General features: G+C 44.2%; 1 protein-coding gene across 8 annotated transcripts in view; it reads left to right on the top strand.

The window, feature by feature from the left end:
- Positions 1 to 25,551, top strand: part of BCL2L11 (BCL2 like 11) — a 47,578-nt gene extending 22,027 nt beyond the window's left edge. For 4 of the 8 annotated variants that reach the window (XM_025453971.3, XM_025453969.3, XM_025453968.3 and 1 more), the window contains 2 exons: positions 8,456 to 8,565; positions 21,117 to 25,551. In XM_025453971.3, coding sequence (XP_025309756.1) covers positions 8,456 to 8,565; positions 21,117 to 21,215 — 209 coding nt within the window. In that variant the 3' untranslated portion in view covers positions 21,216 to 25,551. Of the gene's footprint in view, positions 1 to 5,159; positions 5,355 to 8,455; positions 8,566 to 11,975; positions 12,102 to 21,116 lie in introns of those variants that run through there. The other 4 variants (XR_003139700.3, XR_007402947.1, XR_003139701.2 and 1 more) reach the window with 4 other exon arrangements.
- The last annotated feature ends 679 nt before the right edge of the window (positions 25,552 to 26,230 follow it).

Consider the following 26,230-nt stretch of genomic DNA (forward strand, 5'->3'; position numbering starts at 1 on the left):
TTTACTTTTGTGGTTTAAATTTTCATTTCTTCCCCAAGATCAGATTTTTGGTTGGGTATAGCATACAAGTTACTGAAAGGTAGTAACTTCAAAATTTTTAACACTTTATTCCTAAGGAATGGTTTTAAGTGAATTAATGTACAGAATTATGTATTTACTTTTTAAAAATCCCTAAAAAGCACTTTTTTCTTTATAGTTGTGATGAAGTAAATTGTGAAATAAACTGTCTAGATAGGAAATTCCTGTGTTGTCAGTAGAAGGTACCTAGGGTCTATGTTTGTGTCTTAAAGCAAGCTCAGAGTTGCTCTTCATTTGACTATACATAGAGTTTTGGGGTTATTTTTAATTGTTTTTCAAAATAAGATTGCCAGTCAAATCCTCTAATCCTCTAAAAGGAATTTACTATAGAAATAGAGCTGCAGCTGTCTCAGAGTCTTGGTGCAGCTAGGGTCAGTGTAGGGAAAGCAAAAAGCAGAAGTAGTATCCTGTGTCCTGCATCCTATCCTGTCAGACCTAATAAAGACCCCTGCCAAGCACTATTCAGGGCAGCACATTTCAGGAGCACACTGGGTGGGGGACTAGGATGGTGATGGTGGGTCTTCCCACTGTTCATCGTAAAGGGCACATGGAAGGAACTGGTTCAGGACCAGGTTTGGAGCATGTGGTGGCAGCTTACTTAATGAAAAAGAAGTGAGGGGTGCGTGGGTGGCTCAGTCAGTTAAGCATGTAGTTCTTGATTTCAGCTCAAATCTTGATCTCAGGATCATGAATTTGGGCCTGAGTTGGGCTCCACACTAGGCATGGAGCCTACTTAAAAGAGAAAAAGAAAAAAATAAATAAGAAGGGTAATGACCGAGAGGGATTATAGATTGTCTTTATAGGCCCAGGGAATGGAAGCAAGATTGAGTTGGGGGTTGGCAGGGGGACATTTCAGTTCCCTATGAAAAAGAACTTTGCAGCCTCTAATGCCCTTCGGTGAGGACTGCTCTGCTTTAGGAAAACAGCATGCCACCCATGCCAGGCAGTGGGCCCACAGGCCAGGAGACCCAGCATCATATTTCAGATGGCCCCTGTACCGGGTCTCCCACCTGCCTATGATACTGGACTTCCTGCTATGGCTAAGAGCCAGCAAGTATGCCCTTGGACAGAAACCTAACCACAGGTGTGGGTGTGCTGGGCACGTCACTGGCTTCTCATAAAGATGTAAATCGGTGGGTGGGGCGGGGGAGATGGCTCCGGTGAAATGGGTAAGCAGGTCTTCTGACCTTGAATCGTAAATGGGTGAATTAGGTATTTAGCACATTGGACTTAACGCCTTAGATTGGAATTTCATTGTGGGAAGAATGATGGTGGAAGGGCATAGATTATGCACGCTGCTTTCCAGACTTCCGACCCAACTTCACAGCCTTGGTTTACTGGCAGTTTCCAAATGGTCAGCCTGGAAATGGATCAAAGCAGCTTGTTTTGACTTTCTTGCTCAAGGCCACATAAAAGCACAGGCAACACGCAACTGAAAAGGAGTAAGTATAAAACCGTGGCTTCCTCTCCTGAACTTTATTATTTGTAGTGCTGTCTCCTAGCAGCTGTGCGTAAAGTGCTGTCTTGAATTCATGCGACTGCCCAGGCTCAACACCGACAAGTATGAGGGGAAAACAGATGGAGGAACTTTCTGAGCACCGATACTACGGTCACTTGTGTTTTATTTCTAATTACTCTCATGATCCTCCAGGGGCTCAGTGGAATTGATAAAAGATTTATCAACAAATAAAACAATGCATAGGAGAAACAGACCCGGGGTTGGGGGAGGGGGGAGTGTGTGCTAGCAGTGAAATTGAGTTCTGGCTTACTTCATTTCCGAAGAACCGCTGGAGTTGCTGAAGGTGATTCTGATAGCATTTTCTGCAGTAGAACTTAGGAGAGCAGCAGATGCTCTGGAAACCCTGGAGCCTGATCACTCAGGTGGGTTTCCTAAGGAACCTTTAGCAGGCCAGCTGGCTATGTCCTTTGTCCTCTTGTTAGCTTGTGGATAACTGACTCGAAGATATTTCTGAAGATACTCACTTAAATAAGGAGACTATTGGCTTGAATTGACATCCTAGAATTTTTATTTCCCCAAATGAATATTGAGCTCATGAGTGGCCACCTGCAGAGGCAGTGCTTCCTCTGAACATTTCTGAAATATCTCTTTTTGATTTGGCACTAGTTTCAGAGCTGAAGAGAAATGGTCTTTTAGAGGGTCCTTATGGTTTTTGGCTAAATTAGACTCCTTGGGGAATAGACATGGATGACCCTAAGATGTTGAGAGGAAGGGACCCCACAGTTCCTGATAAGTGCTGGGCAAAATGCACACTTGTCCAAGTAAGATCTGTTGTGGTTTTTTTTTCTCTGTTGTGTGTTTAAAATAAAAATGATTATGATTGTGTCTTCAAAGTCATACATTCCATATCTGTTCAAGGACTGAGAAATCCTTTCTCAGCTCTGAGTTGCATACATATTCAAAGCTTAATTCATGCTGACTGTTTTAAAATCTAATCTTCATTCTGCCTAAGTATTTGTGGATTACTGCACATCTGAAAACAGAAGTGTATGACGTATTTCCATGAATTTTAATTTGGTTTCTGGTTCTGCACTTGAAACTCCACTAGGGACATTCAAGGGAACGAAAACAGTGGCCGCCCCTCGGAAGTGAGAGCTGCACCAATCCTGTCGCTCAGAATGAGCACAGTCACATGAGCTCATGTGTAGGACATGGTACCCCCAGCACACATGCATGCCCCACCCAGTGGTGTTTCTCAGCACCCTCACAGAGCAGGACAGCTGGGTGTAAAGACAATGGCAGTGGCATTGTAATGGAACCTCTGTTTCTTTGACACCTGCTGTTGGTGACAGTGAGGTGGAAGCAGTTGGGTGTTCAAGAAAAATGAGGTTTGGTTTGGCTGACATTGAGTTCATTATGAATTGACGACCTTTCTCTCTCTCTCTCTTTTTTTTTTTTTTTCATTTTCCCACCCTAGTTGGCAGTGCTACAGAAAGCCCTTTCTGAAAGCCCCAGCCTGATTTCACTATCAGCCACTTAACCACGACATTAATTTTTTCAATTGCTGAGCTTAAGATTTGAAATTACCATATGGGTTGGAAAATGTTCTGTAGCTGAACCAGAACGGTCTTTTCACAACTCAAAGTTCTTTGACATTAAAATTGTCCTCCTTTCCATCCGTTCCCCCCTCCCCCCACAGTGGTATGGAAACGTGAATTAATTAGAGCTCAGTATTTTTTTTTCTATAGGAAATACTGTTATCAGTAAATTCTGAATCTCAAAAACATTGTTTCTGAGAGTTCCGATGAAACTTCATTTATCATCTCACAGTTTTGACAGAATTGATGGCTTTGGTTAGAAAATCTGGACCTAGCAGATTCCCCCAGCTGAGTCTGGTGCTTGCAGAACTGGAGCTGGCCTTCCGTGGGCTTTAGGTTGCTGCCGTGGAGTGGTTTTACATTTAGATCACTGTCTGTTTTATTCTCCCCCCACCCCACCCCAGAGTCTTAGTGTCAAGCTTATCGAGTGAGAAATGAATTCTTAAATGGAGAAACTACATTTTCTGTGGACAAAAAATAATGCCTCACCAACATTTTCCCTCTGAAGAATTCTTTAAGTTCATTGCCTTATAAGTTAAAATCTTTATCTTCCTGACTAGACATAAAGAGTTTTTGTTTCAAATAAAGGCACATTTTATTGATCAATATCCATGTTTATTGTTGTGGAATATATTATGGGTTAGAAAGTAAAATATGTGTGCTTGATATTGATAGGCCAGAAATATAAATGTAAATGTAAGTTATCTTTTTGATAGGTGGACTAAATTGTTATAAAGGGAGTAGTTGGATCAGTATCTGGGTAGAATGATAAGGGGAGACCAGTATGTTGAATATTCCCTGACTCTGAGCCCCACCTGCTTCAGGTACACCTTTGGAAGACCATACTGTGGATTCACCATTCTGGTGGTTCATTCTCTGGGTGACAGTGGCACAGAATTAAGCAAATTAATTTGAGCTTTGACCAGCACTACCGTGGGGCTGACAGACTGTTTCTCTAGGGTCAACCAGACCCATTTTTCTGTTCTGGTGGCTTCTCCTGTGACATGAGACCAGATATGAGTCACTAAGATGAAACTAGTGGTGAAGTCAAGAAAAGTGTCTCCTACCCCCAAAAAAGAAGATATTTTTATCACTTCAGAAATCATCTTTGAAATTTATGTTGAAACATGCAGTGGACTGGGATTAAGACTATCTTTTTAAAATACAGGAATAGGGGGTACACAAGTGGCTCAGTGGTTGAGCGTCTGTCTGCCTTTGGCTCAGGTTGTAATCCTGGAGTCCTGCAATTGAGTCCTGCATCGGGTTCCCCATGGGAAGCCTACTTCTCCCTCTGCCTATGTCTCTGCCTCTCTCTGTGTGTCTCTTGTTAATAAATAAATTAAAAATATGTTTAAAAATATAGGAATAGGATATCTTTTAAAATATTCCAAATAGAATTTTTGTTTTAGATCTTACTTTATAACTGTCTATTTTGTGTACATGTTAGGTAGGTTTTACTGCAGGATAAATGATGGTCATGTATTGTAGCTTTATAGATTAAAGGAACAAGAACAAAAAAAAACCCCAGTTTTTCAAAAGCCAAATGGTGACATATGCTATGTTAGAGTAGTCCAGGCAGATCCATCTCCTAGGCAAAAGTTAATTTATATTTTTATTATTGGTTATATTGTATTGTTATTTTTCTAAGTCAGCAAACAAAAATATATACCTACGTACAGTTAGATATCTCTAATCTGTTGTTCTCATCAGTTTGTGTATGCTTAGCCTGGTCTAATCTGTTATCTTTGGTTACTTAAAATTCCAGGACGTCCCCAAGGTCTCTTTCTTGCCTGTTGCTCAGTGTTCTCGGGGTCTGGTCTGTGCAGCATCTCCAGAGTTGCCTAGGGAACCTGTGAGTGGGCGGCCTCCTGGGCCTCCCACAGGCTCTCCCACCCTTTTTGTCTCACTGCCACACACACCTTTTGGATATATTTGGATCTATATGTTTGTTTAAGCGACTGAACTGTTCTTTCCCAGAGAAGAAACATCTACTTACTTCCTTTGCCTCCTTTTCCAAAATATAGCAGAGCCTTTATCTCTAAGATGAACAAGTTGGATTTGGCCACCAAGAGTCCATATTTTCTTCTTAGCTGCTGGCTAGGCTGACATGTTCACTAGGTGCTAGTTTGATGATCAGCCGACTTCTGACACAGACTGGCTCCTTTGATGGTTGCCAGCCCAAGCATAAGCCAGGAAGAACCTTCTAAACCACACACACAGTAAGTAAAGTGAGGGTGTTAAATAGAATGCAGTAGACCTCATCTATGGTTTGGGGGAAATTAACTGGGGGAGTTATTCTTGTTTCATGTTACAACAGGTATAAAGTTCACTTAGAAATGTCGTGTCCAGGGACACCTGGGTGGCTCAGGGGTTGAGCGTCTGCCTTCCACTCAGGTCGTGATCCGGAGTCCCAGGATCGAGTCCCACATCGGGCTCCCTGCAGGAGCCTGCTTCTCCCTCTGCCTATGTCTCTGCCTCTCTCTGTGTGTCTCTCATGAATAAATAAATAAAATCAAAGTGTCATGTCCAGAAAAATTTACCATTTAAATGTTGAAATTTAATCCACAAGAATGTAAACTCCACGGGAGCAAGGCTTGGCCTATTTGGTTGCCATATCCAGATCATCTCCTAGAAGAGTGTCTAGCATATGGACATTCAAATTCATTGGGTATATTAGTGAATATGTTGATTGATTAAATACTGGATACCTTGCCTGCAGTTTTTAACTTGTCTACCATTTTTATAAGACACATAATCTGTATTTCACACATTTTTTGGACAATTGGTATGATTTTCATTTCTGACTCTAGAATTGAAAGCCAATAGATTATGCATTTTTTTTAATTTATTTTATTTTTTAAGTAAATTCTACACACACAGCATGGGGTGTGAACTCACAATTCCCGAGATCAAGTTACATGCTCCACCGACTGAGCCAATGAGGCTTTCCCTGAAAGCAGTTTACTCTCAAGAGAGCCTTGTATAATGAGAAACAGGTAGAGCTCTGAAGCCCAGAAGAGGTATGTGGTGGTAGCTCTGAAGTGGCCACACGGTGTCCTGCTGGTCACCTGGCATCTCCCTGCAGGGCAAGTTAGGAGGATGGCATGAAATAACTCACGAAACCTTGCAGGCTCTGATGTGTAGTAGGCATTCTAAGAAAAGAGCTTTCTTTTCTCTCAGGGTGAGTTGACTTTTTTAATGCTTCTGAAGTTGGGGGAAAAAACCCACCTGATTGCTGATAGTATAAAAAGAATAGTAATGATTGCTGGTATTGACAGACTAAATCTTGAAAGTGCTATAAACTCCTGAGAAGGAAATGAACTATTACATCATCACCTGGCATCACATCTACCCTGAAAATTTGTGTTCTGCCAGTTTTAGCCATTTAAAACTTAATTTTTATAGGCTTTTATAGAGTAATGATAAAAATATTTGTGTGGCAAAGATACAGCCAAAGTAATTTTTTTATTTGATGGGTATATTCAGGGTACATACCTGGCTTATCCTAGAAGTTTCTCTGTGGTCAGCCTTCATGTTATCCCCTCAGGTCTTCCTTTAGGAATCTTCTCTTGGCTTACTCACCGAGCACAGATAATTCTGAAGAGGATCCATGTGCGTTCTTTGCGCACACACACATACATGCATCCACGTACACCCACACTCTCAGTGCCCACCCTCTCTCGGGCACTCACTCTTTGTGGGGGGGATTATTGTTGGATTCATTTGGGTGGGGGTTGGGCAAAGAAGATGGAGTAAAGAGTTTTGAGAAGACTTGGTAAAAACTCAGTTTATTAGGCTTTTTTTAGAGTGCACTTTTAAGTGCTTTCATAGAGCTATGAATCAACATCAGTTTTACATATAATGATAAAAATTTAGAAACCCCACCTACAAAGTATTTCTACAAAAATACAAAACAGCCATATGTATGGTATTGTGAAATCTGATCATTGTAGGTTTTTAAACATTTTGCCGTGGTCAGAACATAACACGTGTGTTTAATTGGGCAGTGTGGCCCACTCGAACAGTAAAGTTAACACATCACAAGCCCAGGAACCTCATTTCTTTTCATGAGCCCACAATGCTGAACCGTTCTGTCCTGAATGGGGAGGATGCTGTCTTCCTGGCTCTAGTGAGATCTTCTGACAGCTCCCATTTTTTTGCTTCATTTTTGGCCATTCACATGGCTTTTAAATGGTTTCATCAACAAACGGATGAGTGGACTGGACGTGAATGCTAGTGACAATGAAAAACCAAACATCCCTCTTTTTTCTATTTTCAAAAATGCCTTTACTCCTTCACCCAAAGCATTTCTTCTTTCCATGTGAGGTTTGCAGACTTGAATCCACCCTTATTGGCTGCGTGAATAACTGAGATGAATCGTACAAAGTATGCCTTCGTTTGGCTACGTGGTAGCACTTCTGAAGACTGTCACTGTACCTATCCCCATAGAAACAAGCTTTCAGGGACACCTGTGTGGCTCAGCCATTGAGCATCTGCCTTTGGCTCAGGGCATGATCCTGGAGTTCCGAGATAAATAAATAAAATCTTTAAAAAAAAAAAAAAGAAAGAAAGAAACGATCTTTCAGGTAGCATGCTGTTTCTCAGATTTTCCCTCATTTTACAGCTTTATTTTTTTTCAAGATTTGTATTTATTCATGAGAGACACAGAGAGAGAGGCAGAGACATAGGCAGAGAGAGAAGCAGGCTTCCCGGCAGGGAGCCCAATGTGAGACTCGATCCCAGGACCCTGGATCACACCCTGAGCTGAAGGCAGATGCTCAACTGCTGAGCCACCCAGATGTCCCCATTTTATAGCTTTAAATAGGACAACCACCTCATCTCCTATTTCTATATGATGTTTGAAATTTCCCTAGGAATTCTACCTTGTATTAAAATCAGCAGTTATTTTACTGACAACCTAAATTTTTATATTCTCCTGTGTGTTTCAAGTATGAATTTTTATTTATTTATTTATTTAATTTTTTTTTTTTTTTTTTTGGTGATTTTTATTGTACCATTTTGGTGTTGATTTATCTTCTTGAAATGGAAGCATGTAATTAAGCGGCTGGGACATTTTTAAGTTTTGCAATTCTGAGTCTCCAGTTTTGAAAAAGTAAGTTGTTCTTATCTGTTACTTTCTAAGCAAATTGGGGTAGCAGACCCTGCCACCATAATATAGTGCACAGTCCTGGAAGTTAGGGAGATTCCAAAAACAGAACAAGAATGTGTGAGAAGAGCTTGCTTCTAGAAACTTACTTTTGAACATGCTAAATGATCTATGAAAAACAACATGATTTTTGTTCTGTTTGTTCTGCTGCAGCTTCCATGAGGCAGTCTCAGGCTGTACCTGCAGATATGCGCCCGGAGATATGGATTGCACAAGAGTTGCGGCGTATTGGAGACGAATTTAATGCATATTACCCAAGGAGGGTAATGATGTTTTATTTACTACTTCTCCTCACACCCTCCCCCTCCCCACAATTTTTTTTCTTTAAGGTTACTAGTAAAAATTCCATACTTATTCTGGAAATGCAAGGTATTACCTATATGTGACCTACCAGTGTTTCTCCTTGTCCATTTTCCATTTGAAAACGTTTTATGGATGAATTTACATGATGGTAATTAAGTAGAATATAGTACAAGGTTGCAGAGGGATTTCAGTGAGCAAAGACCGTAAAGCATTCATGCTAAGAAAGGGGTTAATGACATGCCTTGACATATTCCCACATAAATAGTAGCATAGTTTTCAATCTGTATAGAGGGTTTCTGCGTTCCTGTTGGGCAGTTGGGGTCAAAGTTAAAAACCTATTAAAACTTCCATTTTCGCTCAGCCAGAGGGGGCAACGCCCGCATAGTCCTGTAATGGTGAGCCTGGAGCTTGGCAGGTGATGAGTCAGAGCAGGAGAGCCATTGCCCATTAGTCCATGCTCTGTCCTTGAGTTCTCTCAGGAGGCCATTAACCGGTAGTCTGGGATCCGGGGTATAAAAATTGTATATGCCAAATTGACTGCCACTTAAATTTTGAGGTGTGCTATTGGTTAAAAAGAAAAAACTGCCCTTTGTCTTCTGTAGACACAGTATATTTTGTTGGTTTTGCCTGTTGGGGCAGTAGACATTACCGTTTGGACACCTTTTGCCCATGGAAAACATCTCAAAATATATAGGGTTGAACTCTGGAAGTCAGGGCTGTTACGAGCGTATGTGAGTATTTCTTGTAAAGGATGCACCAGCAGATGTGTGATAGAACGTAATTTTGGCTTGTTTTACACTTTTTCAAACAATCAAGTATGAGGATCTTTCTATTGACTCATCCAAAAAGAAGACACATCTTCTTTTGTAGAAAAAGCTATAATTGTAACTATCATTCTTTCTTACTGTGTCACTGGTCTGCTGGCTCCTTTTTTTTCTGAATGTTAACAGCTTCATATAAGCATCTCTTTAAGATTTTTTTTCACTTTTTTTTTTTTCTGGAAGGAGAAGTCATGCTTAGAATACCCCAGTATTAGTGTCCTGCTTTATTTTTTTTAATAATAAATTTATTTTTTTATTGGTGTTCAATTTGCCAACATAGAGAATAACACCCAGTGCTCATCCCGTCAAGTGCCCCCCTCAGTGCCTGCCACCCAGTCACCCCCACCCCCCACCCACCTCCCCTTCCACCACCCCTAGTTCATTTCCCAGAGTTAGGAGTCTTCCATGTTCTGTCTTCCTTTCTGATATTTCCTACCCATTTCTTCTCCCTTCCTCTCTATTCCCTTTCACTATTATTTATATTCCCCAAATGAATGAGACCATATAATGTTTGTCCTTCTCCGATTGACTTATTCCACTCAGCAGTGTCCTGCTTTAAACATTAGTCTGTCTTTTAGCTAGCTGTCGCTGTTAATGAATGAGACCTGCTAATTGCCTTTAGTCTTTTTGTTTTACTGTCCATACGATGCCTCTCGGCTTTTTTTTAGAAACACATGGAGACATCTTCCCATTGGCAGAGGGTCTTTCATTTATTCCTTTAGTATAGGGTCTCTGTGAGGGAGCCAGGGATGTTCTGAAAATTCACATTGGATCCTCTTCAGACCTTCCTATGGGGGATGTGTGTGTGTGTGCGCGCACATGTGTGTATGCACACATGTGCATGCATGTATATTTGATGGGAAATATGCTATAGTGTGATTCTGTTATTAAACGAGAACTGTAACATCTATGAATAGGTTTAGGAATTTCTCATGTGGCCATCTTGAGCTGGCAAGAATATCTAACATCCTACCTCTGACATTCCTGGTGTATAAATCCCTTCTCAGCCTGGCTCTGAAATGGTAATTGTTTTTGCAAAGTTGACTGTTTCATAATTTGCCACCACAGTTACTCTCCCTCCACCCTCAGCTCCTTTCCCTTGGTTTCCCTGAAGAGATTTCAGTGTTCCTGTGTGTGACTGGACTTGACCGTCTTAGTGGACCAGGAGAGACTGGTCGGAAGCAAGACCCCAGTGCATTCGTGATGACTTCATGCTGGGGTGGGAGGCTGGGGGGCATGTCCATCATTCAGCAGGAAAAGATGGCAGAGTGGCCTCTCAGGGTGAGCCTAAGCAGCAAACTGACAGGCATGCTGAGCCTGCCTCTTTCTCCATCTTGAAGGTGTTTATAGATGTCCTTAGCCCAGAACTGGATGGGGCTGCCCAAGAAAGAGGAAGCTGTGGACCCTCATGCCTTCAGAGCCCGGAAACTCTGGATGCCAACATGAGCCCACATAGCTCCATTCTCAGGGATTAGACCAGGGCCTCGGCCACAGAGCTAGATGTCTTGTGAGGATATTGTGTATGTTTCTCTTTAAACTTACATGAGGTATCAGTGACTTTATAAGGTTTCCCCTTGGGCCTGTCCAGATGGACCTGGTTGATGCACCTTCTTGGTGGCCTGTGTGATCAGCATTAAGACATGGGCCAAGTGTGGCATGGTGGTTGGTGCAAAGCATAGGCCATGGAGGTGGATGGTTCTAGTCACATGCAAATGGGACACATACTATGGGATTATTTTCATTACCTTGTCTGTCCATGGGAGGTGAGAAAACAGCATCTAGTGGATTACATCCTTCTTCCCCTAGTCTTCTCCCAGTGTTACTTCAATGTAATGTTTAAGAGGATATTTGTGATGACCGTATCTAATTTATTCAAATGAGATGCGACCTCTTTGTTCTCACTGCTTCTGGTAAAATAAACGTAAGTTAATTTCATTGCAGTATCACACTATTTTCTGGTTATATAAACCTTATTTTGCATCTCTTTAAAAATAATGAGCCAATGGGAAAATGCAGTCACTAATAATTTCAGGGACTCTAGCTTTCCTAGTAGGCTGGGGATGTTGGGAGAGGTGGAAGGGCAGACTCTAGCTTATAACCTGATTTTTCTCTAATGGAGGCAAATACATTCTCCAGATTTTATTAATTGCCCATTCAGAACACCAGACTCTAAATTGTGACACAGTGACCCCCAAAACTACCGACAACCTGTCTTACTATTGTTGGTTAAAAATAATTCATAGTCTGCAGTGTCACTGGTTGGTCTGTTGTTGAATACCGGGGATAGAAATCTGGGGAGGAAATGGGAGGCCATAGTGGAAAGTCATGCATTCATGTCACTTGCTGTCTCCATGGGGGGAGTTCCTTCTTGGTGAGTGGCGTGCATCCCCACCTTGCTTTATAATGGTTGCTTTATAATGGATTTTTAGCACTTTAAATATTTAGTGTCTTTATTTGCTTAAAACTATTATAGTACCTTTTCTAAAGTGTTGGTCTTTTACTGCCATGAGCCTTTCGAAGCCTGACAGGATATTTTCCCGTTTTTTCAGTTAGAGCAATAGAGGAAGGTGTCGTGTAGTTGTCATGTGTTCAGTCCACTTAAGGGCAGTGGGGAAGCGTATGACACGGAGCTGTTGGAGTCTGAATCCTTGAAGGAGGAGGTGAGAGAGGCACAGGTGAGCGCAAAGTTCCAGTGCATGTTCCCCCTTTTTCTTTTGTGACTCCATGTAATTGCCCCCAAACGACCCTGCCAGGGCAGAGTGACCCATGTCCCCCTCTGGTCTGGTAAGTTCAACTGCTCCAGGTCTGGTGTATTTTTGTAACTTTCTGTTTTGAAATCATTTCAGACTTACCTATAAAAGTTGCCAGAATGGTACAAAGAACCCTCTTATCTCTGCCACTGTTATGACCACATTGCCACATTTGCTTTACTGTTCTCCCCCTTTATACCTGCATACGTATTATTTTCTGAACCCTTTAAGAATAAATGACAGGTGTGGTGTTCTTTTCCTCTTAAGTACATCGATGTGTATTTCCTAAGAATAAGAATATTTCCCTTACATAACCACAGTGTAATTCTCAAAATCAGGAAATTAGCAATGTTACAGTACTGTTACGTAATCTGTGGACTCCATCCAAACTTTACCAGTTGTGCCAAAAATGTCCTTGATAGTAGGAGGAAAAAAAAGTTGTTTTCTGGCCCAGGGTCCAGTTTAGAATCACATGTTGAATTTAGTTGTCTTATTGCTTCAATGCCATTAATTTGGAGCCATTCCCCTGGCTTGGTGACCCTGACATTTTTGAAGGGTCAGGACAGTTCTTTTAGATTCTCCCTGAATTTGATTTGTCCAATGTCTCCTCATGGTGACATTCAAGTTTTGGCTTTAGGGCAGGAATACGGCAGGGGCAACATTGTATCTTTCACCCTTAGCTTTGGGAGGCATGGGTAGTCCTCCTGTCTCATTCCTGGCGATGTTGACTCTGGTCAAAGGTGACATCTTCCATGCTAATGTCAGTACATTTCTATCTCTCATGGAAGGAAAATGTTTGTAAAGAAGAACTTCCTTTCCCCATTATACGTTCATCTCCTTCATCAACCTAAATTCACGGGTCTCTGTTTCATTCTACAGGTTACTGTCCATTACTCTCAGTGCTTATTTTGATCCTCAGATTGGCCGAGATCTGGCCAATGTCAGCACCCTGGTGCATTTTTACCTGTCATTAAGCATTAAAGTAGTGCAGGCACACATAGAACATATTACAGGGCAAAACCCAAGAGCCCTTGGAGGTAGTATAACTCCTAGAAGGCATATGTTGCTGAAATGCCTATACCTGCATAGTGCCCTTTACTGTTCCAGCTCCGCATGCCCCAGCTCACAGTGAATGCTGGGAACATGGATGTCCGTGGGCTTATAGGGAAGAAGATTTCTCCGAGAAGTTGGATCTCTAGCTTTATGAAGAGGGCGAGTGGCTCACATGTAGCCGAGTGGTGCAGCATGGAGCACAGTGTGCTTACCATCCGTTCTCAAGGCAATGGTGCCCACTTGGATTGGATTCTTAGCCATGGGCCAAGGGTGAAGTCCAAGCACAGGCCAGACCCTTCTGAACATCAGAACCTGTGCTCTTGGGGTAATTAGACCCATCATCTACCCCATGTCTGTCTCCCCTGTGCCTTGCAGCCAGGTGGTCCAGCCTAGGTTGCTCTGTGCACAGGAAGACTGCTCTTGGTTGACAATGACTTGGGGATGTCCTGCCTGTGGACTGCAGTGAGCAGCATGTGAAGCTACGTCAGACTCTCTAGATTGGCCAAGAAGTGAATGAAAACCTAAGAATTGTTGGATCCTAAGAAAACAGTATGTCTTTTGTTGACACTGCCTACTTCCATGTCCCAGGCATGTGTGGGCATGAATAGACCGAGCTGCAGGCCTATTGAAGTATAGCACTAAAGCAGACCAAGTAGAGCGAGAGAGGTGGCTTGCAGACTGGTCTAGATGGAAACCAGAGTTTAATGGAAGTGTCACCCATTAGTATTCTCATATACTACATGCGACTTTGAAATCTTCCTCTGCTGTCCTTCTTACGACATGAATCCTCTGTGCTTATTCTCAGATTTATGATATTATTCTGTAGATAAGGTACAAGGAAAAGCATAAACTGAACATAAACCCAGGGATGTGTGTTCTCTGACTACATTTTGAGGCCCTCATTAATTGAACATAGAAGTTAATAAAATAATCCACTTTCTGTTACTGTCTGAGTAACAGTTGTGAGTAGCTTAAATGAATTAGTGCCCGTCATTCATCTGTGATACAGTTTGCAGGTTCAGTGAGCGTTTTCCTTGCCGTTGGAGGATGTAGTGCAGTGTTATGGTTTCAGGAGCCTTCGATCAAAGATGATCGAAGAGTCCCCCTTCCTATGGCTTCAGCCCTTCATGTTTTTCCCTGGGACCTTTGAGACAGCACGCGATTCAGATTATCGTGATGGTGACTGTGGATGGCAGGGTTTTTTTTTTTTTTTTTCCTTTCTTTCTTTTTTGATGGCAGGTTTTCTGAGCAAAGGTTTGACAGGACTTAGGGATAAAGCGTGACCTTACAGGAAAGCAGGGCTCATGAAAAGTGTGAGAACTTTGGAGTGAGGCCTTGAATCCTGACTCCATTCTTCATATCCTCTAGGGCCCCCATTTTCTCTCCATCTCCTAAGGATGTGGTGAAGGTCACACAAATATTAAGGGATGGAGCTAAAAATTGCTGTCCTCTCTTGTCCAGCAGTTCTGGTGTCTCTCTGAACTACAACTGAAATGTGTCAGTTGGTCTTCAGAGTTCAGAGAGATGCTACTAACTGTGTTCGCCTTTCAGTACTCTCTGTCTGGGGCACAAGTTGTATTGGACCTTACTGATGCATGCTGTGTCTGTCTGGGTGTACACAAACAGGAGACGAGACTGGGTCGCTGGGGTGTGTTCACATGGCTGGGTGGGCATGGCGCTGGGCATGACGGTGTTCGTTCGCCCTGCCTGCGGCAAGTGCTCCATCCGTCTGTGGCAGGTGCGCACACCTGCATGGCTGCCTTGCAGGGAGGGGGACCCAGGCCATTCACACATAACCATTCAGAGGTGCAGGTGCCCAGAGGGGGACTTCAGAGGTCTGACTGGGGTTTTTTAAACTCTTGAGGAGGAAATGAAGATGCACATGAGGCGAGGCAAGGCTTGACCTGATGTCTCTCACCATCCTTCGCTAGACTTATCCCAGCTGAACCAGAGCAGAGAGGTTTGGGTTGTGGTTACAGTGCATTACATCTCATCAGCATTTTACTGAGGCTGGGCCATTTCAGGGTGGTGTATTCTTGCTCTGACGCTTGCATTTTATCTAATTCCTGAAATTAGATAGAGCTTCACATGAGCTGTAGGAACCATCCCTGGCTTCTCAGTGGTTGGCCACAGGGCAACTCCAGGGTGATGGTTGGGGCACAGGGTAGAGGGTCCTTCACAGCAGCCAGCCTGGGGTCTGAGGTCTGAGAGCCGATAAATTAGAGATCTACCTGGTTGAGGGATGTGCTGCCCTGCTAGAAGAAACCCATGTACCCCAGGCCTGAATGGAAGTTAACCTGCGAAGCGATTGTTTATTCTACAAAAAGCCTGAGCTAGAACACTTTCTTTGAAATGATGCATCAAAAATGGAGAGTCGGATTCATGCAAATGGGAGTTTTCTGTGACCGCACTGCCAGAGCAGGTCAGTGGCAGCCGGGAGTACTGTGGGAGCGCACTCTCCTGCTGGTTGAGTGGGAGCACCACATCCGGGGGAGGGGCTCCCGGCACCCTTTCCACAGCTGTGTTGACATCATAGAGCGCTAGGCACAAGCTATGCAAATACCCCCGTTGCCGTGGTGATGAATAGAAAGTGAATTTGGTGTTCCAGGCAGCCCTGCAACTGCAGCAGCCTGACACCTGAAATCAGTAGGCTATCAAACCTGCTCTCTAAGATCTGGGGCAAAGTGGAAAGACCCCCACCCCATATCTTCATAAAGGTCGTCCACGTGGCAGTCCCCTTTCTTCTCTGATCTCTGACTCCATCACTTGTCATTTAAAATAACTATTTAGAGGGCAACCTGGGTAGCTCAGTGGTTTATTGCCGCCTTTGGCCCAGGGCATGATCCTGGAGACCTGGAATCGAGTCCCACGTCGGGCTCCCTGTGTGGAGCCTGCTTCTCCCTCTGCCTGTGTCTCTACCTCTCTGTCTCTCTGTTTCTCTTGAATAAATAAATAAAATCTTTTAAAAAATTAAAATACTATTTAGATTGATGGAGGTTCTGAATGGGCAGAGGTGGTCTTCCATCCATCATGATCAGTGGGGCCATACTCCGCCCCCCACCCACCCTGTCACCTTTTGATTATGGCAGCACTGTCCCAAAGATGCCTTATCAGCCCCTAGGGGAGCAGACACCATCCAGACATTCACGTGACACATCCTTCCTTGCTGATCTGGAGCAGACATTCCCCCGTTTGTCAGAGTCTCACAGTCAAGAATTCAGTCTCTTTTAATATGTTATCACTCAAAGGTACAGCCTTTTAAAAAGAGAGAAAAAAAGTTTAGGACCTTTTAGGTATTCTGTGTTGAAATTTTATAAGGAAGGGGTTTTTGAACATGTTTAAAAATTGCTCTGTCTCAAGAGTTCTATAGGTATGCCTTGCTTTTTCGTTCATCTCTCTTAGAATTTGCTATTGAGCTCTCTGCTAGAATGGTGATCATCATTCCACATTTCTCTTGTTACTTTGACTGCCAGGAAATTCTTGGCCAAGCTGTGGCTCTTTGACAGTAGATCTTAGCCCTGCTTCCCAGGATAAGCCTCTAAGTCTCTCTTTCTTGAAGTTATTTCTGATCTCTCTTAACTTTTGTGTTTTTTTTACACCGTGCACGTGTGTTTATGGGTCAGCTCCCTTGAGTAATGTTGAATGTATATGTGTTGTACTCGCTGAGTCGTTTGGCCCAGCCTTTGGAGCGTGGATTGGTGAGCTTGTGTGTTCCATCACCTCATCTGTGAAATGTGGAGGAGAGCTATACTGGCCCACAGCATTATTGCAAAGACTGCATGTCATTTTGTTGAGTGGTGGCGGTGAGTGATTCCTCTGGACCCCAGGCTAGGGCGCACAAAGTCTGAAGGCCTGATGTATCTTGGGGGGGCTTTTTAGAAGCTGGGCTCACATCGGCCTGCGGGGGGAGCGAAGACGAGTCCAGAGCTGCACTCTACAGGTGTGTGGTGGTTACTCTGACTGGTCCTCTAGGCATCCTGAGTTTGGGTTCTTTTTTGTATTTGCATACCTGCTTCCCTGGACTGGCAAGAGAGGATGTTTTGCCCTAATCATTTTTGCTTTAAAATGTAATTAAATTCTGATACTGCGTTGGTTGTCTTGAGCGTAAGTTGAAGATGGTCCTTGTGCAGACACCACCAGGGCAACTGGTACTGTATATCCAGTCATCCTCTCTCTTCAGCTGCTACAGACAGAGTAGTCCCAGCCCCACCCCCAGCCTGAGTCCTGTGTTTCAGGGCCACAGAGGCTCAGAGTGCCCCAACTCCCACCCTATTGTATGCCCTGTATGCCGTCGGCCCCAATAAGTCTGCCTGGACCCTGCTCAAGGGCATTCCCTTGGCACAGCCCCACCTCCAGCTGCCACCCAGGTTGAACCCATGTTCTCTGAATATAAGGGGATGTAAAGGAACTGTTTGGGGATTCCTTGCTGAATGTTCCTGACACTGTCTCCAAGGACACTTTTCAGATCTTCCAAGAAGAGTACCTGAGTCTCAACCAGGGAAACTTGTCTCAGCTCTGCACCTTCCCGCCCAGGCTCTCCCAGGGTCCCACTTACCCCTCTGCTTTCTCTGCCATTTTATTTACTGTATATTGCTATTGTCCTGTTACCTATTTATTTGTACAGCTCCTCCTCATCAGAGTGTAAGCTTCATAAAAAGAGATGCTGTTGCATTTTTCTTGCTACAGGAAGGACCCTCAGCATCTTGACGCTGCTCTGGCACAGGTCTCCCATTTTACTGGAATGTGTAGGTGTCCTTTGCCTGTAAAGTAATGACCTGAATCCTGATTCCAGAGGCAGGGCAGTGACAATGGCTTTCTTACTGACTGCTGTCACCGTTGGTAGCACCCATGGGTAACCCTCAGGCTGGGCTGTGCATTGCTGTTCTGCTCTCATTGCTCATGACACAGGTATTGCCTATCAGATCTAATGGATGCAGACATGGCTTTCAGAGTTGGGGGCTCCAGGAGCCCCTGGCCCAGATAGGATCATAGACTGTCAAAATTGGCTTCTGGAGGGTCAAAGCTGAAGGTTGAAGGAATCCTCTTCTAGACACATGGGATGGCCATAAAAGTTAATTACCCCAAAGAATACAGTTCCTGGTCTAGAGCACGGTGATAAAAAGACCCAACAGGATGGGGTCCTACACTTTTCAAGCATTTGTGATTGTGTGGTGTGCCTGTGTATGTGTGCACACACAAAAGAGTTCACTGTAATGTATAAAATTGTTTATATTTAGTTTTTTTAATAATCTCCTTTACCCAAATGCATCCTATTAATGTATCTTCCTAAAGTACTTTACTGAGTTAGATTAAAATAGCATTACACCACTCTGATCTAAGAAGTGTTGTTTTTCTAAAGGGGGAAGGACCAAGAATGTTCGTTAAGCTTGAGAGGGTGTATTCGTTCGCTAGGGCTGCTGTAACAAAGTACCGTGGGGGCGGGGTGGGAGGGTGGTGGCTGGGGAGTGTGTTAAACAACAGAACTGTGTTTATTCATAGTCCTGGGGGCCAGAGGTCTGAGATCTTGGGCTGGTTGTGCTGATGGCAGTGTGCTTAGAGCTGATCGCTGGGGCTTGGCTGGGCCACCTCACTTGCTGGCACCCTCATGCCACCTGCCCCACGCTGGTTTCACTGGACAGATACTGTGTGCTCCCCTGAACAAGCTCATTCGTAGGGCTGCAGGTGCTAGAGGGCAGCGAGTCTGCAGGAAACAGGAGCTGCCCATCCTCCAGCTGCTGCGCAATGGGCCGTACACGCTGAGCTGCGCCAGCCTCAGCCAGCTGTGCCAGCCGTCAAGGGTTTTTGGGACTGGCGTGGCCTTTGAATTTAGTCGTAATGGCTTCCTCCATTGAATGTTGTCCAAAAGCAGTTTTTCGCTGGCTTAAAAGCGTGTGTCATGTTGTTATGCATGCTTCCCAAGAGGGCAGGTGTCTGCCTGTCCTTCCTGAGTTATATGTAGCATCTTCTTGCTTGTCAAGGATCAGGTGTTTCTTTTGCCAAAATCTCCAGCCTGGACCCTGCCCCTGCCCCTTGCCCGGCTTCCTTTAAACACCACCACCACCACCACCACCACCCCATGTCCTTCACTTTGAAGATACAAAAACAGAACTCTAAAATCACGATGGGACTCTGACCTACTACTGTCACAGCCACCCTCATTCACCCAATATCCTCAGAGGGTGGCTGGAGGATTTCTCTCAGGCGCTGCCAGTTCTGGAATATAAAATTAGCTAAATGTAAGCGGTTGGGGATCTGTCCCTGATGTGACCCTGTCCCCTCGCTGGTGTCCTTTTGACCCCATTCTCTGGTCTCACGGAGGCTGGCAGTGACACCTGGCTGACAGGCGATTTCCCACCTTGAAGTAATTGCTTAGCTCTGCATGCACTTTCTTCATTTTAGTAAGCCGTGGTTTTATTTTGAATAAGCCTCTTTCAACCTATTAATATTAGGCTCAACTAAAATTAACCTTCCCCTAAATTATTCTCACACAGAAAAAAGCAAAGTAATTTTGAAAGTTAAATCAAAACAAAGCAATCTTGTGTGTAAAACAGATAAAAATCACAGACTGTGGTTACAGAGCGCCTGTACAGGAATCGCTTACAGAAAGCTGATTTCCTCCAGTCTGGTTATGGAAGGAGAACGGGAAATGCCCGGGCCTTATCACAATCCCATTCTGTCAGACAAGTGCTTGAGAGCTCGTGTAAACAGTCGCAAACGGGGGCTTTGCTGGCAGCTGGTGTCTGTGGGCAATGTTGGCCTGTGACAGGGGACACAGATTCCCAGCCCTGCTGGTGGCCAGCAGTTCCACGGTGGTGTGTGGGAAGTTTCACCTGCCCAGGGCTCGTGGAGAGCCCCAAACAGCAGAGAGCTGGTCTCAGGAGTAGATGACTCGTGAAGGAAACGACCAGGATAGACATGAATCGTGAAACCGGTTGTAGCTCCTGGCACAGAGGCAGATGTGTCCCTTGCTGCCTTTCGCTGCTCTGAATGTATACCTTGCACTTTACCTGCAGAATAGATTAGAACTCCAAGGCAGGCCGTCCAGAAGACCTGAGGACCCCTGAGACCTTTAATCTAGCAATTTCCTTCTTGAACGGTTTCTCAGTTTGTCATAAACATCTGGTGGTCACTGGCCAAGAGGCCTTTTTTTAGATTTTTAATTGCTCTTTGCTACCTGCAAGGGTTGGGAGGCTGGGGGTTGACCTCCCTGTGTCTGTGACCGTGGACACAGAGCTGTGCCACCAGTGTTTATATAGCAGAGCCACCCACCAGCAGCCAGAGGCACAGCGGCGCATCAGTGCACCTCTTGATTTAGCTTCTTAGGACAAATTACCCCAAATCACTGGTTTCTCAAGTAGACTGCAGTTACCAGAAATTCACCCTTACGGGAGTCCACATATTTGAACATTATTAACCTGGGTAGTGAAGACAGTTCCTTCACCTCCTTCTGCCCCCACCACCACCCCTCCCGCTCCCCAGGGCACCAACTCCAGTGACTTTTCTCAGCACCTGCACACAGGTTGATGGCGTTTCCCAATCGAGGTAGTTCTGGCCAATGATGACATCGCCTGTAGAAAAGAATACATGTTTTTAAAGGGGCATACAGAGATTTGGGGATTCTCTTGGTGGTTCCAAGCATTCTTTGGTTGCTTTTTAAAGAAGCACATCACATGGTGTAGTGTACTCCCTCCGTGGGGGGAGGTGGGGGGGGACTCCCACCTCGCAGGCCCAGGGGAGGACCAGTGCTCGGAGGGCACAGCCCTCTTAAAGGGGTACCCTCCTCCATACCTGTTACAGTGGGATGGGCTGTTCACTTAATTATAGGCATCTCCCGCCCAAGAACAGCGAGGACTGAGAAACTAAGGAGCTTTCCTATTGTTGTTTCAGGTCTTTTTGAATAATTACCAAGCAGCCGAAGCCCACCCCCAAATGATTATCTTACGACTGTTACGTTACATCGTCCGCCTGGTGTGGAGATTGCAGTGACGACGGGCTCCCTGCAGAGCCAGATGCGTGCAGACATTTCGCTTGTTCAGAGCAACGAGCCCCAGCGCCCGGTGTCGGGGTGCCATTGATTGCCGCGCGGCCTGCGGTTCTTGCCCCAGAGGGCGCAGGGAGGCCGGCCCACGCGTTCCGAGGACACCGCGCTGCATGTGGACTTGCCCTTTCTGTTCACCACACGGCAGAATTGCTAATGGAAGTTTGTTGTGAATGTAAATGAGGGAGGATTCTTTTTTTTTTTTTTTTTTTAATGTAAAAATCATGGTTCTTTGGAGCAGGATTTTATGCAAGAATGGTGTTTACACACGGTGTGGGTTTTTTTCCACCTTCTTTAGTAAGAACAGGTTTTTCAAAAAGGAAATGGAAACTTTTTAACCAACTTGTGAATGATTTTTGTACTAAGATTTTAAGAACCTATTGCCTACTCTCAGAGGATTATGTAAACTCTGCAGTGGAAACTGAGCCAGCTAATTGATAAAGCTGCCTTAGTTTATTTTTAGAGATTACTGTACAGAATTTTTAAACGGGAGAGATATGAGATGGCGCCCTCCCTTCCCTGCCATTGGCTCTTTGACATGCTTTTTTTTTTTTTATCATTAATACCAAAAAAGTTCTTATGAAACGAAACTGATTAAAGGGGCGGGGGGGGGGGGTCTGTGGTCAGCCTGTATTGATATGCCACTCCGGATTGTAAATATTTACCTCCTTAAATTCGATTGCATCTGTGGCAAAATTTTAAAGCTCTGTTTTATGCATTCCTCTTTGCTTCCTCCTATGATGCTCCTCTAGTCTGTCCGGACGCCGATGCACAGATTTGGTCCAGTGTATTCTCATGATAAAAGGTAACTGGGTCAGAACGTGAATTAGGATCTGCCCGTGTCAACCACAGCCCAGTTGGTCTGTCTTTTGGTAGTATACTCACTGGGACGTGCTTGGTGTTGGTTTTCGCCTTTGATGGGCTCCTCATTCACCAGTGTCCTGGGAGAAGGAGTAGCAGTACTAGCACAGACAGGTACTGTACCCCTCGGCACTGTGGGCTTTTCTGGTTGCAAACTTTCCCATAGTCACAGATGCATTGTCAGCACTAGGCCACAGATGGTGAATGTGCCCCCTTGCAGCTGAGTTCCTTGGGTTGCAAGTGTTGGAGCTCCGGCCCTCGTGGGAATTGGTGTACGCTGTGGGCGGGGCTTTAGGCAGCGGTTCCCTGGGCATCCAGGCTTTTTGTCCAACTCCAGGTTCATCTGGCTTTTGATGCCTGACATTTGCTTCCCCTTAAATCCACTTTGAAATAAAGGCTTTAATTCTGCTTTTAGCAGATCCATAAAAATTGGGCATCGGAGCTCGAATCTGAAGTGACCTCTCAGCCTTCTGACATGTCTCTCTGGCTTATTCCGTAACTCGGGACAGTTGAGTTTTGTTGGACCATCCTTTGTGTATCCACCTCTGTTGGGGTGCTCGTTTTCTCCACACCTGCCTAGGAGGGATGCAACGAATGGAGTCACCATGAGTTGGCCCGTCATTTCAAAGGCATTAAACAATTTGGAGAGACCCAAGAAAAAGATCAGGAAGCGGTGAAAGAGGAGAGGTAGAGATCATTTCGTGAACCCTATAACTCTTTACAGATTTTGAAACCTCAGATCATTAAACAGCTTTTAAAAAGAAAAACATGATTTTTTTTTTTTTCCAAACGAATCAGTGCCAACAACTATTGTTTTGCTTTTGGCTCATAGAGGACCAGTATTTCCACGTGATTAAATTAAGGGGGTCCTTTCATTTGTATCTTCATAATTCTATATAAATATATATCTATATATATCTACAGCATATACACATTTTCCTTTAGGTAGAGATATTTGATTCCAAATATTCTTCCTTTTTTAGAATTTTCTTTTACCACCCCCAAGTCTTCTTGGGGTCTTGAATATTTTTAAAGCTGTGTTGAGTGTCAGCTTGTGTTCTTGATGTGTCTTGAACCCCTTTATAGGGTCATAAAGTCCACACGGTTGTAAGGCGGTGGTGGACCTGCTGGACACACACACCAAAGACGTATTTGGTTCTGGGTGCCCCACTCCCACCCCTCCCCAGGATCTCCGTACTCAGTGCCAGTCTCTCTGACTGGAGCACTTTACTCTGTTTCTTCGATACTGCGGCTCCCTGGGAGCGGTGCCCGAGGGCTGTGTGCTGGCCACATAGGCAGGTTTACCTCCGGCTCGGTGGCCTCGTGGCCTCCAAGCTGGCCATGGAAGCAGCTTGTGAGGAAATAAGAGATTCTATGAATTGTAGTATTAAGGAGCAGGATGTTGCACCAGGACTTAAGAGAGATGACTGGACGTCTCTGTACTGTACGTATCTGTTTATCAAGATGCCTCCCTGCAGAAGGTGTGCCTACTATGGTAGACCTTTGACTTTTTATTTTTTATTTCTTTTACTTTTTATAGGAAAAAAAAAAAAGACTAGATCCCTTTTTGGAAACTGAATGCGGGTTTTGTGCCTTGACCACCTCTTCTCCCGTGAGGTTTGTAGAAAGTGTCCTGTGACCTATCACAGAAATGCAATAAACACATAATAAAGAATCCCATGAGTAATTCTTCCAGTTACCTGTACTCCTGCCCCAAAATGAGTTCACGAAGAATTCTCTTTGGGGTTTCAGAGGAACCAGGTCAGACATCCCTTGGATTAAAAAAAAGCATACACCGTAGAGAACAGCTTTCTCCTGTTTGCCCTTCTTGATACTGTATATATTTTGACTATTTATTAGATTAGGATTTTACTTACCAACTGAGCCAAATGTCTGTGTGCAATTGTGCTTCTTTTACCTTTCTTGTAAAATTTTGTACAGCATAAATGAGTAAAGATCACTGTTTTTACTAAACTTTTTCAGAATTGAGGACTGTAAATATTGTAGATTCTTTTTTCTGTGTAATGTGTCCTACTGTTTCATGATGCTGTAACTTGTAGAAATGTTGTATATTTATTTCTTGCTTATTTAACGTCTTACGTTCTGAAAAGTGTTGACCTCCCTGCTCCTCACCCCACCCCCCTGCTGTACCATTAGTTGCTTTAACCCTGAGGTGGTGACTGAACCACACGGTCTTCCCAGGCTGGCCCTCCAGCCTTGTCTCCTGGTCTTTCTGGTCACGCGGATTTAGATTCTTGGGGTTTGCTATCCTTATGATGAAGTTTGTGTTTAGCCACCAATGAGAGACCGTAAATACGGCCAGCTACAAAATTCTTCAAGAAATAGCCAGTTACTTTCTATTCCAAAAGCGCTAGCTAGCTTCTCATGGAAGCAAATTGTATGAATGCCAGGCCATATCTCTTTTACTATTATTAGTTTAATGTATTATTGGAGGTTGGGACAAATTTTTTTCTATTGAAAATTTATCCCTGGCCATTCAGTGTTCAGAAAACTAAAAACAGGCCCCTTCTGGAGGTGCTGCCAGGAGTTCAGGGCAAGAGGAAGGGACAGGTGAGACAGGTTGCTCCTGCCTCGAGAGTGATGCCAGGTCCACTTCATGTCACTAATCCCTTTTATGGCAACTGGTGAGTAGTTGAATTATCCCCCACCCACCACCGTCCTGTGCTTTGAGGTGTGGACTTAATGGTAATTGTACAGACCCCGCCCCCCCCACCCCCCACACCTTTCCCCCCAGCCCTGAACCGTGTGGTTCCTACATTTGATCAGCCTGCTTCAGGTGGTCTTCCTTCTGCTTCTTTCTTGGCTTGGAGAGAGATTGGGGGTCCCACGATACTGGATGTGAAAATGTGGAAGCTGTAGAGAGACTTCCTAGTGGGTCCCATGTCCGTAGATGGTTCTATCATCCCTGCTGATTTAGCCTGGTGCCTGTGTGTGTCCACTCCCCACTCACATGTGTGCAGGGATGTGACCACACGTGACGCTAAACCAGCTGAGGTGACTCCTGTTCTCCAAATGGCATTGTATTCAAGAAGCATCCTCAAGCTCCCAGCTAGGTAACTTGACTACTTTTATTTGGGAATCAGACTTTAGAAGCTCCCCTAAGTTGTATGTCTAGGTTCTGTGACCACTAGTTACTGTATCAGAACTCATCAGGTACACATTTATAAATAGCACTGATCTGTCTGTATACTGACCCGTCACTAACTTGTTTCCTAGGACCCAGCGTATGTAGCATTTGTATTGCGATTTCCCTGGCTTACTTGTGTTTTGCACTGATGAATTTTGACAGGGTAATTGCCACTTTACTTGTGCAATACTGCTGTAAATAACTGCAGATTTTTTTTAAGAAACTTAATCTTTTATGTTCTTAATGAAGTTTATATAAATAAAACTTTCAACTAATTTTGGTGAGCTGTTTGGTTTGTTTCACAGAGCAGTGGAGACACAGCTGGCTGTTCATGAATATCTACACACCCACACCTCTGCCCTTTATCAGTCACAGAATGCATTACCTGTGTGTAGACTTTGTGAGTTCTCGCTTGAAGACAATTCTGTGTAGCATACTTAAAAGCAAACCACTCTTAAAAGTTTTGAAGTGGCTGGCAAGACCTTCTGCACACTTTTCTGCCCACATAGTCAGATATGACTCAGCACCTGGGGGGGGTAGGGGAGGTGGAGGGTGGGGTACTGGAGCCAGCTCTGCACTGATTAGTGATTAGGGCTGATTCCCTGCCATCCCATCCTGTCTCCCAGTTGGAAGAAAAAACCAAAAGATGGGAAGTCTGTTTGGTGGAGAGGACTTATCTGCAGAGCCAGGCGATGGTCCACAAGTGTCTGGAGCCCTGTTGTGTGAACTTGGTCACAGCCGCCTTGTTAAGTGTTCCCTGAGTGTTGGGGGTGCTGTGCCACATGATGGGTTCGTGAACTGATTTAAGGGATGACAGAGAAATTTAAAAAGCTCTGTTTGGAGGGTATAGGCTATAAAGTCCGAAATCCGTGATTATATAATTCACCACCTTTGCTCTGAAATAAATCCTGGGAAAATTTAAGATTAGCTGAGCTTTGTTTTAAACTGATGATC

This window comes from Canis lupus, chromosome 17 (assembly GCF_003254725.2).
Source record: "Canis lupus dingo isolate Sandy chromosome 17, ASM325472v2, whole genome shotgun sequence".
In the NCBI taxonomy this organism is placed as follows: domain Eukaryota; kingdom Metazoa; phylum Chordata; class Mammalia; order Carnivora; family Canidae; genus Canis; species Canis lupus.